Source organism: Protopterus annectens, chromosome 12.part0 (assembly GCF_019279795.1).
Source record: "Protopterus annectens isolate FY-2018-M chromosome 12.part0, PAN1.0, whole genome shotgun sequence".
In the NCBI taxonomy this organism is placed as follows: domain Eukaryota; kingdom Metazoa; phylum Chordata; order Ceratodontiformes; family Protopteridae; genus Protopterus; species Protopterus annectens.
The window spans coordinates 190,006,817-190,019,853 of NC_056746.1; the positions used below are offsets into that span (position 1 = coordinate 190,006,817).

The 13,037-nt window shown below is 41.8% G+C and overlaps 1 protein-coding gene across 1 annotated transcript in view; it reads left to right on the forward strand.

Annotated features, from left to right (window-relative positions):
• DCTN5 (dynactin subunit 5) overlaps positions 1 to 13,037 on the forward strand; it is a 539,047-nt gene that overhangs the window by 173,003 nt on the left and 353,007 nt on the right. The window contains exon 4 of the mRNA XM_044089230.1: positions 9,407 to 9,518. Within this exon, the coding sequence (XP_043945165.1) occupies positions 9,407 to 9,518 (112 nt within the window). The remainder of the gene's footprint in view (positions 1 to 9,406; positions 9,519 to 13,037) is intronic.

The following is a 13,037-nucleotide window of genomic DNA, read 5'->3' on the forward strand; positions in this document are numbered from 1 at the left end:
AGCGCTTTTGTTAGTTTCAGTTGTACAATCGAATATCTTCAGAAATGAGAAAAAACACTATGCTACAACATTAAGTAATACAATTGGTGTCAGGGGTGGATGTCACTTCCTATCTGTTCCACTTGAAAAACCATTTCATGTTGAGATTGCCCTTGAGACCTTCCTATCTGATCCACTTGAGAAGGCATATATATATATATATATATATATATATATATATATATATATATGTATTTATATATGTATGTATGTATATATATATATATATATGGGTCCCCTTCGAATGGTTGACATTTCACAATGTTGACATTCATATGGCCGAGACCATATGATCGACATTTGAAATGTCGACCATGAGGAACCAGCATCTCCCTACAGTGTGGAATGGAAAGATTTCCACTTCCGCACTGTAGTGCGATCTCAGAGTTGGTATATTGAAGTTCCGAGGGGTGTGTGGAGGTGCATGGGGGGGGTGAAGCCCCCCTGCTAGCAGCATTAAGGTAAGTTTGTGTTTGTTTTTTATGTTCTACTTGTATGGTCGACATTTTAAATGTCAATCATATGGTCTCGGTGATATGAATTTTGACATTGTGAAATGTCGACCATATCAAGTACACTGTGTGTGTGTGTGTGTGTGTGTGTGTGTGTGTGTGTGTGTGTGTGTGTATATATATATATATATGTATATCTATATATATCTATATATATATATATATATATATATATATATATCTATGTGTGTGTGCGCGTGTGCGTGTCCCCTTCAGAATTTCAAAGCTTAGAACTTCGAAATTCATATGAGCGAAGTTTTAAAACTTTGAAATCTGGAACGGAGATCAGCATACAGCGTGGAATGGGAGACTTCCCTTTTATTCGCTGTAGTGCAATCTCGGAGTTGGTATATTTTAAGTAGCGGGGGGTGTGGGGGGTGCAGGGGGGCTTGCCCCCCCCCTTGCGAAAACATGTTTTGTGATGTGTTGACTGCTTTTTTGGGGGGGGGGGGTTAATTTTGAGATTCCAAGATTTTGAGGCTTTGAATTCAATATTTTGAACCTTGGGATTTTGGTATTTCGAAAAAGTGAACCCATATTATACATACGGTTCCCCTTCAAAACATTGAGACCATAACATCGAATTTCATAGCGTCTAACGTATAATATGGAATAGTGTATCATCAACGTGTAAATGTTATAGTTTAATTTTATGGTATCACTATGAGATGTTGTAGTTTTTATTTATGTAGTGTAGGAATTTATACTATTTATATAGTGTTTATTTTACCACTCTATATGTTTTTTTAGGCCATACAGATAAGTGATATAGACATTATATGGACATTCTTTATGGTAATAGCAATACAGTGAGGTTAGGAAATTAACTTTTTCCCACTGTAGTGTGATCTCGGAGTTGGTATATTTAATTTACAGGGGGTGTGGGGGCAGAGCCCCTCACATGGGGGGTGCAGGGGGATTGCCCCCCTGCAGAAACATAGTAAAAAAAAATGTTTGTTAGTGTGGTGGTGTTCTCTGTGGAGGGCTGTTAATTTCATGTGATTTGTAGTGTTCGATGTTGTGATGTACATTTTAGATGTTATGAAATTCAATGTTATGGGTTTTAGATGTTTTGGGTTTTAGCTGTTATGGTTTCGATGTTCTGATTTTAGATGTTATGAGTTTTAGATGTTTTGAAGGAGAAACGTGTGTGTGTGTATATATATATATATATATATATATATATATATATATATATATATATATATATATATATATATATATACATACGTACGTACGTACATACATACATACACACCTTGCTAATAGTTTCCTTTTTCTTCCCTTTTCTTACTTTGGGGCTGTTGTTGGTATGATAAGATTGAGAATGTTATCACTATAGTTGGTGTTGCCTTCAAAAAAATCACTCCGTTTAGTCATCTTGAATTTTGATGGCCTTCCTATTTGTGGAATTGTTTTAGGGTATTTTCTCTGTGGCTGAGAAACTGTAAAGATTTTGATTTTTTAGCCTTTCAGAACCAGGACTTCACAGTATCCATTACCTCCTGGCTTATGCCCTAGACTATATGGTAAATGTGGAAATGCTTATTCACCAGGATGTGGTAAATGTGGAAATGCTTATTCACTAGGATATTGACCTTATCTGAGGTAGCATTTATTATTGATTCTGCTACAAGTGCTCAAGTCCCAAGCACTTGAAGACCACTGTCTTGAAGCTAGGCATTCAGAGCACATTGTAACTTGTACAGGTTACTGGTCACTCGAACTCTTAATATGAGTTTTGGACAAGCATCTGGCACACCTTACCTGATCAAGTTTGTAGGTATGTGCAGCAGCTGTAGGGAGAGAGAGTGGTTTGGGATGGTGGTGTGAGTGTAGATTATGGCAGTGATTGGGAAGGGGATTTTAGTGTTGGGGAGTGGAAATGGAGTTTTATGGTTAGGGAGCAGGAGGAGAGTTTTAGGGTTAGGGAATTTAAGTTTAGTGAGGGGGGTTGGAGTTTTAGGGTTAGAGAGTGATCAGGAACTTTGTGATTAGGGATGGGGGGGTTACGGAGTGAGGAATAAGGTTAGAAACTGGGTGGAGGTTTTAGACTTAGAATTAGGGCTCTGGTAGTGCTGCATATTTTAATAGGAATGGGTGTTGGGAGGGCTTAGTAGTTAAGAAAAGTCAGGCTGTTGGTTGTTGGAGCACTTGCCTTTCCGAGCAAGTGTGCAGCAAGCTTAATTCATGTTAAGTGTTCAGCTTACAAAAATTTATTAGCTTTATTGGCTAGAGGCCATTGACATGAGTCTGGTTTTTCCCTTGCTACGTTTCTCATCCTCTGCTTTGATCTTCATCTCAAGACCTTTGTGACATTTAATTTTATTCTTTCATTTCAGATATTTATGCATTTATTCTGTTTGAGATCTTTAAGATAGTAATGCCTGTGTATTGTTGCCTTTCAGAATTGCTTAGCTATCTTTCAGTCAGACTTTTATCTGGTTTGTGTGTTATGTCTTTCATGCAGTTCTGTAGTCTTAGGTTCATTGGTAGGTACTAGGCTATCTGCCCGAAGGCATTTATAAGCCTAGCCAGAATGTGTTGGCTTTCGCCGCCCCCTTAGATCAGTTCCCTGTGCCTCTGTCTAGCAGAGCCATTGAAGTGATCCCTGGGGTAAACTTTCTGTTTCCCATCCACTCGTCAAGGTTTCTCTTGAAGAGGGTTAGTGAGGAGCTCTGCCTAATGTAGTTTGGAATCTTGTTCCAGAGCATGGGAAGTCTTTGGGATAGGAATCTATCCCTCCAGCACGTCCTATTAATTTTTGTGGTGAGGTTTAGATCCCTGGAGCGTGTGGCTCGAGGGGAATATGGTTTTCTTTAGGTGGAGCATGTCCATCAATTCTGGGTTGGACATAGCCTTGTATGTCAGACAGAGATCACCGCTGAGTAGGCAGTATGCAACTGAGTACAGCTGGAGTTTCTTCAGTCGAACTGCATAGGGCATCTGCTTGAGGCCAGTGATCCTCTTGGTGAGCTACTTCTGTGGTCTTTCCAGTTGTTGCAGGTGTCTTGTAAGGTGCATCCCAAATGGGGCATTGTACTCTATGATGGGTCTGATGAGTGATGCGTAGAGGGGCCCAATGACCTCTTTCGATCTGGATGCAAACCCTTTTGTGATTAGGTGGACCACTTAGAAGGATTTTCTAACCACTTTGGCAATGTGATTATCAAAGGAGAGATTACTATCTACTTGGGTCCCCAGATCTCTTATTACATCTTCCATATTTAGGGGGCTACCACCCATGTGATAGTTTCTGGGTACTTTGTTTTTTTCCAAAGGGGATGACAATGCACTTTTTGGCATTTAGCTTGAGGCCATGGTTTTGACACCAGGTATCTGTCTCAGTGAGACCCTTTTGGAGGATGTCTGTGTCAGCCAGAGAGTCAGTTATAGCCCCTAGTTTGCAGTCATCTGCGAACTTGATCAGCCATAGTCCTCCTGTGCTTGCCTGTACCTCGGAGAAGTATATGCCGAACAGGAGGGGTCCTAGGACTGAGCCCTGGGGAACACCACTTGTAATCGGTTTATAGTCAGACCTATCTCCTGCAACTCTTAGCATGTGAGTTCTGTCCGTGAGCCAGTTGGCAACCCATCTCGTGACATAGGGGCTTATGTTCAGGCTGGTGAGCTTGTCTATAGTACCTGAGTGGGGAGTGGTGTCGAAGGCCTTTGCGAGGTCTAGGTAGGCTGTGTGGACCACCTTTCCCTTGTCTATAGCCTTGGTAACTGTCTCAAAGAAGTCCACCAGGTTTAGGAGGTATAATCTGTCCTTAACAAAGCCGAACTGGGTAGGGTCCAATGTTCGGAGGTTCCCAGTGTCTCTGTTAATGAGATCCATGATGATGCGCTCCATAGCTTTGCAGACCAAGCTAGTCAGGCTTATAGTTTGATAGTTCACGGTGTCCGTTGTGGCTCCACCTTTGTGGAGCAGAATAACCGTTGCTGTGCACCACTCTGTGGGCACATAGCCTGTGGAGAGTCTGAGTTTAAACAGTGTGTTTAGGTGAGGGGTTAGTTCATCCTTTAGCTCATGTAGGACACAGCCTGGAGCACCATCCAGTCCCATTGATGCTGTGTTTTTGGCTTTGGAGAGGGCTGTTTTAACCTGAGTGTCTGTGATTTCAGGGGCATTAAATTCTTCTGGTATAGTTATGGGCCCTTTTGGGGGTGAGAGTGGGGTGAAGTTTGCACTGAACCTGTCTGCTAGGATGTTGGCTATATCGGTCAGTTCAGTGTATTTTGTGCCTTTCTGCACTAACTCTGAGCAGATCTGAGAATTGCCACTTAGATTCTTGACATAGCTAAAGAATGCCTTGTGGTTATCTTTGGAGTCCATGGCAATTTTTCTTTCGAAGCTAGCTTTGGATGATTTTATGAGGGAACGTAGTTTCTTGCTGATACTGATCAGGGATGTCTTCCCTTCTTGGGATTTTACTCTTTTCTGTACTAGTTTCCTCATCCTATTGTATAGCTTGTTTATGGCAGGTGTCCATCAGACTGGTTCCTTTTCTTGGAGGAGTGAGTCTTGGTTTTGTTTGGGATAGCACGATCCATGCATTCTTGTTAGTTGCCCATAGAGTGCATTAGTAAAGGATTTTGCAGCTTGGACAGCATTATCCTTTAGCATGGGGGCTTTGAAACTTCCCACCTCGGTCTTACGTAACGTGAAGTTTGCTTTTGAAAAGTTTTTCACGGTGGTTTCTTTGACCAGGGGTGGTGGCAGAATGTGGATATGCAGAGTGATTAGTTTATGGTCAGATATACTCAACGAGGGGTTGATGTCTGGTGTGGAACACCGGTCGCCCATGTTGGTGATGACCAGGTCCAATATGTTGTCACCTCTGGTGGGGGTGTTGACCAGTTGATCCAGGGCATTTGAGTTTATAAATTCTAAGAAATGTTGAGCAAGGGAGTTTGTACTTGAGTAATTCTCCCAGTTAATGTTTGGGTAATTGAAATCACCCAATATCAGGGTGTTTGGTAGGACCTTTATGTTTCCAGGAATGCGGAGTGGGTGTCCTGGGACATGGTGGATGATCTTTAGCAAGCTATAATTTGAGTAGCAGTTTTGCCCATTGTTAGTTGTACGTGGATAATCTCTGAAGCATCGTGCTGTGCCACTAAGGTGTGGGTATCCTTGATGAATATGGATACTCCCCCGCGTTTTGTATTTCGGTCCTGGTTTTGTGGCCAAAATGTATGGTATGAGTTGTAGCCTGGTAGTTTTGGGGTGCTCTCTGGAGCCTTAAACCAGGTTTCTGTTACTGCACATATATTGAGTTTCTCCATACTGAGGAGTGCCTCGAGTGCGTGCATTTTGAGGTTTAGACTTCTGGCATTGAGTAGCATTACCCTCCATTTTTTGTTACTTGCGCTATTTATGGTGGTGGGTTTGTCTTTTAAGCCTTGTCTAAAAATGGCACTATGGTGGTGGCAAGAGCCTTGGCCAGTATTCGAAAGCCTAAGGGTGAGAGGTGCAAGCCATCCCTAGCAAAGCAACGTGGCTTGTCGAGCATGTCATCCTATGCTGACAGACACTGGATCCCCTTTGAATGACACCAGAAGCTTAGCCAGTTGTTGAAATTGATATTTTTTTCTCTATACTGTGATATAATTCTTGGTGAGGGCAGGATGCTACTCAGGGTCAGGGTCATACCGGCCTGGGATACATGATCAGAGAACTCCTCCATGTCTCTTTTCATGTAGTCCAGGGAGGTACGGCTCAGGTCATTCTCACCAACATGGACAATGACGGAGTCATATTTGTACTTTTTCTGGAGTGACCTGAGTGCTTGTGTTATGTGGCGGATCCTGACACCCGACAGGCAGCTAACAGTAGCCTTCTCCTTGTTCAGCCTAGTGAGTGGGACTATAGAGTCACCTATTACTAGTGTGTTGGGTATGTTATTTTGCCTTATGGGCTGTGATTGCATGGCACACTGGTTTTGTGAAGTATGTGTTTCATGGTTTGTGTTGGGGGGTGGAGGTTGCTTGGATGTCTGCTTTAGAGGTCTGTTACTTTTGCAGATTTTTATTTAGAGCCTCCGAGTATGTTTTTTGCCGGTGCTGGTTTCATAGGTCTATGTGAGACTGGTTGTGTGATACAGGTAATTCCCTTCTCCTCTTGACTGCCTGGTCCAGTCTAGGGTTGAGGGAGCTTAGCCTCCAGTTTGGCTGTATAATTGTATCTCTCGCATGTATTAGTGTTTGGTGGAAGGAGGAGAGTGTTGTCTGTGTACATGAGGCAATTGTAACATTGCCTCAAAATGCCCCGATTCACCAGTTGGACCGGAGAGTACACCTGAAACTGCCCTTTGGACATGCCCAGATAGGTACAGTGAACTGTTTTACTGATTGGCTGGTAAGGTTGAATAGAGAGCCTTGTCCTTCTCTACAGTATATGGGGGTCTAGTGCTAAGGTTTATTAGTACTTGCTATGAGTTTTGAGCAAGTGCCAGAATGAGAAGTGAATGGTTTGAGTGCTTAAGTTGAAAGTTTGTCTAGTTCCAAAGGAAAAATTGAAGAGAAGACTTTGTGGAGCCGGGAATAGTTATACCCTAGCTAACTGGCACTGCCTGGTGCGCAAAACTGCGCAAATGCGGGTTTTATAGCAGGGAAATGAGAGAGAGAGAGAGAGAGAGAGAGAAATTAGCCAAAAATGGCCAATAAACTACTAATTTCTGGGCTGAAACCACTCCTCCAGGGACAGAAGCTCAAAGCTCCCTCTCTCACAGTGAACAGAGAAACTTCCTTCTATCCAAGTAAGGTATGGGCAAACACAGAAACTTGTAAGACAGCCCTGAATTCAGCACTAACCTGAAAACTGGGCTATACTAGCTTAGAAAGGCAGGGAAACAAGTTTTTTTTTTTTTGCTTTTTTGTTTTTTTTTTTTCTCCAGAAAATAAAGCAGATACAATCAAAAAACAATTTAAATGCACAGAAATGGCTATCACAATTGAGTGTGTAGCCTCCAGCAGTTAAACAGGTAATTTAAACACAAAAGTGACTTTGTTAAAGTGCAGGCAGTAAAGTAAGTACAATATGTAGCATAAACAAGCTTTTTAAATCACGGAAACTCTAGCAAATTGGCGTTGTAGGTGGAATTAGCTAAAAGCAGCAAGAAAATGCAAAAAAATGATAATCACTATAAAGTCTCTCTTTTGTCTCTCTGCTGCTGCAGAACTCTGCAGGGAACCAGGCAGGAGCTTGCCGAGCTGTGTATTAGCCCAAAAGCCTCTCAAATGTGGGTTTTATAGCAGGGAAATGAAAGAGAGAGAAATCAGCCCAAAATGGCCAATAAACTACTAATTTCTGGGCTGAAACCACTCCTCCAGGGACAGATAGGCTGCTCAAAGCTCCCTCTCTCACAGTGGACAGAGAAACTTCCTTCTATCCAAGTAAGGTATGGACAAACACAGAAAATTATAACATCATCATCTTCTTTCGGCTGTTCCCGTTAGGGGTCGCCACAACAGATCACCTGTTTCCATTTCTTCCTGTCCTCTGCATCTTGCTCTGTCACACCAACCACCTGCATGTCCTCTCTCACCACATCCATAAACCTTATCTTAGGCCTTCCTTTTTTCCTGTTACCTGGTAGCTTCATCCTTAGCATCATTTTCCCAATATACTCAGTATCCCTCCTCAGCACATGTCCAAACCAACGTAATCGTGCCTCTCTGGCTTTGTTTCCAAACCTTCCAACCTGGGCTGACCCTCTAATATACTTATTCCTAATCCTGTCCACCCTCGTCACACCCAGTGCAAACAAACATAGAAAATTATAACACAGCCCTGAATTCAGCACTAACCTGAAAACTGGACTATACTAGCTTAGAAAGGTGGGAAAACAAACAAATATATATATATATATATATATATATATATATATATATATATATATATATATATTTTTTTTTTTTTTTTTTTTTACTCTGATGTTTGTAGTGGCATGTCAGTGGAAGTATCTTTCCATAGATCACAGAGGTTTTAAATGCCCCAGATGTAGGGTAATCCAAGATCTTTATTTAATACAGTTGAAGGATAGGTTATGAGTGCATCATTTACAGTATAGTGGCTGGTATTTCACGGTCCACTCCTCGGGCAGGGAGAATTCTAGAATAAGGAAAGGCAGAAATGTTGAGGGACTGATGATCTCCCTCAGTAGTTGTCCTAGATATTTCCCAAACTTTACTAAATCTTTCATTGGCAAATGCTTTTTTAATTTCATGTAGAGGAGCAATATGGATGACCTGTGGAGGACTTCTTAATTGATTAATTAAGATTTTAGTTGGCTGGTGTGAAACTGGTTGGCCCTGTCTTCAGCAAAGCATGACCTTCTGCAACAGTGAAAATTAGTTTTCCCCTTTTCTTGTTGGCAGTAGTGATAAATCTAATGTTTAGTTACTGTTTTGAGAAAGTAATGGTTTTCAGCTGTCTTTGATGATGCATATCCTTAATCCTATATTCTTTCAAAGGTACAGCATTTCTGATGCATAACTTGGAGCATCTGAGATGATGCAGGAAGACAAAAAAAAATGAAACCTGATAAATGTGTTTCTGACATTGTATTGTTAGGATGTAAACACATTTCTCACTACATTTTTTTTAGTGCAGTAAGTATTTCTTGTAATATTGCAGGTGTATTTAGTTGTGGCAGTGGGTATTGTGTATACATTAGTCAGCTTCAGGTGAAATTTCTAATGTGTGTAGCAGAGAGCTTTTCAACTTGTGCATGCCAGAAGTAAATGTGCAGTCTTACGGTGCAGTACATCTGTAAAAACCATGGTATAGCAAGTAGGTTTTACTTTGTCTTACTAATTAACTCCCCTGCTGTATTTTCTCTAAACAGGGTTGCATTCTTCCCTCTCCACATTGGTGACCATGTATTTATAGAGGAAGACTGTGTTGTCAACGCTGCTCAGATCGGGTCATATGTCCACATTGGAAAAAACTGTGTTGTTGTAAGTTTCATTGATTTTGATTCTAAATTATTGTTATGAAATGCACACTGCAGTAGGTTTTATTACAAGGCCTTGCACCTTTTTGGAGGGAGCTGTCAAGAGGGAGTGTAATTGTAGAAATATTTTAAGAAAATAAGGCAGGCAAGACAAGGTGAGGCAGAGAAAAATGAACTAGTGATTGAAACTGTGGCTAGCATTCTTTGTAAGGCAGTTTGCTTTCGTGGGTGTAATTACAAGCATAATGGTGGGTTACGTGGGTATGACAGGAGTCATCTTTGGAAGCAATGAACCATAAAGAATGATGTACAACCTGCATTCGGCACACCAGGACATTGTACTGCATGTATGTGTTACTGGGCTGTAAGCTGAGTAAATAGACATTTTTAGTTTTTATTTGTTTACAGCAGGGATAAGAGCAGCATGCATTCTGTGTGTTATGGAAAAGGGTGAAAAACAGAAATGTGAAGTAGATGGTATGTTCTGATGGTGTACTGGGAATGTGAAAAGGCTTTTGGTAGTGTATTATTACAACCCTGGGAAAGGAAGGAAAACATGAATTTGTATTTATTTTGTGTTGATACAAGAGGAGGTAAAGCTCTTGGAAGGTAATGTGCCAAGTATTACAGCTTTAAGTATGGGGTGTTTTTCAGAACTTGGAAAGTCAGGGCGGTGTATTCAGTGTGCTTTTTAAGGTCTGAAAATCAAGGGCAGCATATTGGTATTTTTAGGTGTGCAAGACTGAAAATTAAGGAGCGTATTATTAGTATTGTGTATGCTGGATGGTGGCAGCACTTCTTAAAAAAAAAAAAAAAAAAAAAAGGTGCAGTGTGTCCAATTCTGTGGCTTAAACACTTTCCTTGTGATGCCTATGGCAGGGGGTAGTTCTTGGCTGAGTTCTTCCATAACAGTTGCACCTGAATAGGGTCTGCAATTGAACACATGAACCCCAAGGCAGTGTACATGGACTCTAAATAGAATTGCATGTGTAGAAGGGTGCAGTCTAACAAAGTCTAGTACATTAAGTGTTATACTTTATCTTCTGACCAAAGAAGGGGTTGTGTGAGAAGCATAAGAAAAATGTCCTAACAGCTGCTAAATTGTTTATAATTTCTGGCTCTTGGCTCTTCCTCCTGGTGTCCTGATTTAACTAGGATTGGGAAGAATAATTGGCCAGTAGGGAAATTGAGGCTTGGACATATGCAATAAATAAACTATTATAAAAGACAAAAAGTGTGCTGCCCATGACCAAGAAGGAGCAGATGCCTAATTGGAAGCAATCTCTCTTTAACCTGAACAAGCAAATAAGAGCACTAGTGAAGTCCTCCAAAGCAAGCTTCGAGTCCAAACTGGCTACATCTCCTAAACGCAGTCATAAGGTCTTCCTCGTCATATATGTCCACAATCTCAAAGGAAACACTTGGATCTGCTCAGAACTGGTGGTCAAGGACACCATATGCACAAACACCATAGGTATAACCAACCTGCTGGCAGACAGGTTCAGCAAAAACTTCACCCCATCAATAAATCAGGACATGCCCAGCACCTGCCCTCCTAACCTTATCTCTAGGGAGTAAGTCATCACTGCCCTCTCAAAGGCAAAAAATACAGCCTCCATGGGACCAGATAACATCCCCATGAACTCGGGCAGGAACTTCCACCAACATTAGGCACCCTATTCAACCAAAACCTGAGTACCGGCTTTGTCCCAGCCAAGTGGAGGACAGCCACTGTCATCCCTTTGCACAAAGGTGGAGTGTCCACAGATTCAGGAAATTATAGACCCATCAGCCTACCTAGCCTGATCTGCAAGGCCATGGAACAGATTATCATGGATCTCATTAACAAGAACATTAACAATCTCCAAACACTCAATCCCATACAGTTTGGTTTCGTTAAAGGGAGGTGTCATGCCTGTTAAATTTGGTCGATTTCTTTGAGATAGTCACCAAAGCCATGGACGAGGGGAAGATGGTGCACAGTGCCTACCTTGACCTGGCCAAAGCCTTCAGTACTATTCCCCACTCTGGTATAATAGATAAACTTTCTCAACTAGGCATCAGTCTGTGTGTTACCAGATGGGTAGCAAACTGGCTCACTGATGGGAACCCACCTAGTCAAAATAGGGGAAGCCACCTCAAGCAGTAGACCCGTAACAAGCAGCGTACCCCAGGGATCAGTTTTGGGGCCTCTTTTGCTTAGGATATACTTCTCTAAGGTGCAGGCCAAAACCAATGGGCTATGGCTGACCAAGTTTGCAGATGACTGCAAGCTGAGCGCTGTCATCATTTCTTCTAGTGATGTGGACATCCTCCAAGAGGGTCTCACCCAAACAAATGACCAGTACCAGAAACTTGGCCTCAAACTGAATGTCAAAAAATGCATCACCATCTCCTTTGGGGAGAGTGGTGTTCCCACAAATGATCACATTAAGAACAAGGTCCTAAGCACCCAATCAGTCATGAGGGACTTGGGTACCCAGGTTGATAGCAACATAGCTTTTGACCACCATATTGCCTCCGATTTGTGGAAAGCTTTCGACATTGCCCACCTCATTAAGAAGGATATCTCCTCCATGGACAAGGAGGTCATAACTTCCCTGTATTCTTCCCTTATAAGACCCATTATTGAGTACAACGCCCCTTTCAGTATGTACCTCACAAAGCACATGCAGCAGCTGGAGAGACCACAGAGAGTCCTCCCAGGAAAATCCAGGGCCTCAAAATCTACCCTACACAGATGGACTAAAAGCCCTGTCCCTTTACTCAGTCTCATACAGACTCCTCAGAAGTGACCTCTGTCTAGCATACAAAGCAATCTCAGACCCCGTCTTGATGGGACTGCTCCATATCTGCAAGTCTAGTTCCACTTGAGTATCCCGCACAAATTACCTCAACCTGTTCTGTGACATCAGTAAGACTTGTTAGTGGGACAGATTTGTGTCCCAGAGACTCCCCCTTCTGTGGAACAGACTCTTCTGCACATCCATTATCCCTTTTTAAGTGCAACGTGGATAACTGGATGGGGAACAGAAAATACACCACTGGAATTCCACCTGTGTCCCTGCTGGACAGGAGCATTGGGTGCTTACTTGTCTGAACATGAGCTAAATTCTTGGCTAGGCTTGTAAGGGCCTCAGGGTCAATAGCTTAGTAACTTCCTATGATCCTATGATGGTCACTAGGGGATGTGTATGTACTAGAAAAAAAAATTTAATACGTTTTTTTTTTTACTTACAGTGGTAGTGCTTTAGCACTGCTTAAAGTACAGTCTTGTTAATGTAAAAGCCATTTTTGACTGGGTTTATTGCATGGGGCGAGAGGCAGAACTAGGTAGCTGGTGGCCACTAAACAACAGGAATTGTTGAAGCTGTCTGTTTTCATGTGGTAAAAGTCATGTAAATGGTGTCCTTGTTTTAAGTATAATACTTTTTTGTTTCTAATTACTACTATAATTTCATTGTGAATTATGTATCTGACAGTGGTAACTCACTTATTGTAGTAATGTACTTCAATATTTTGG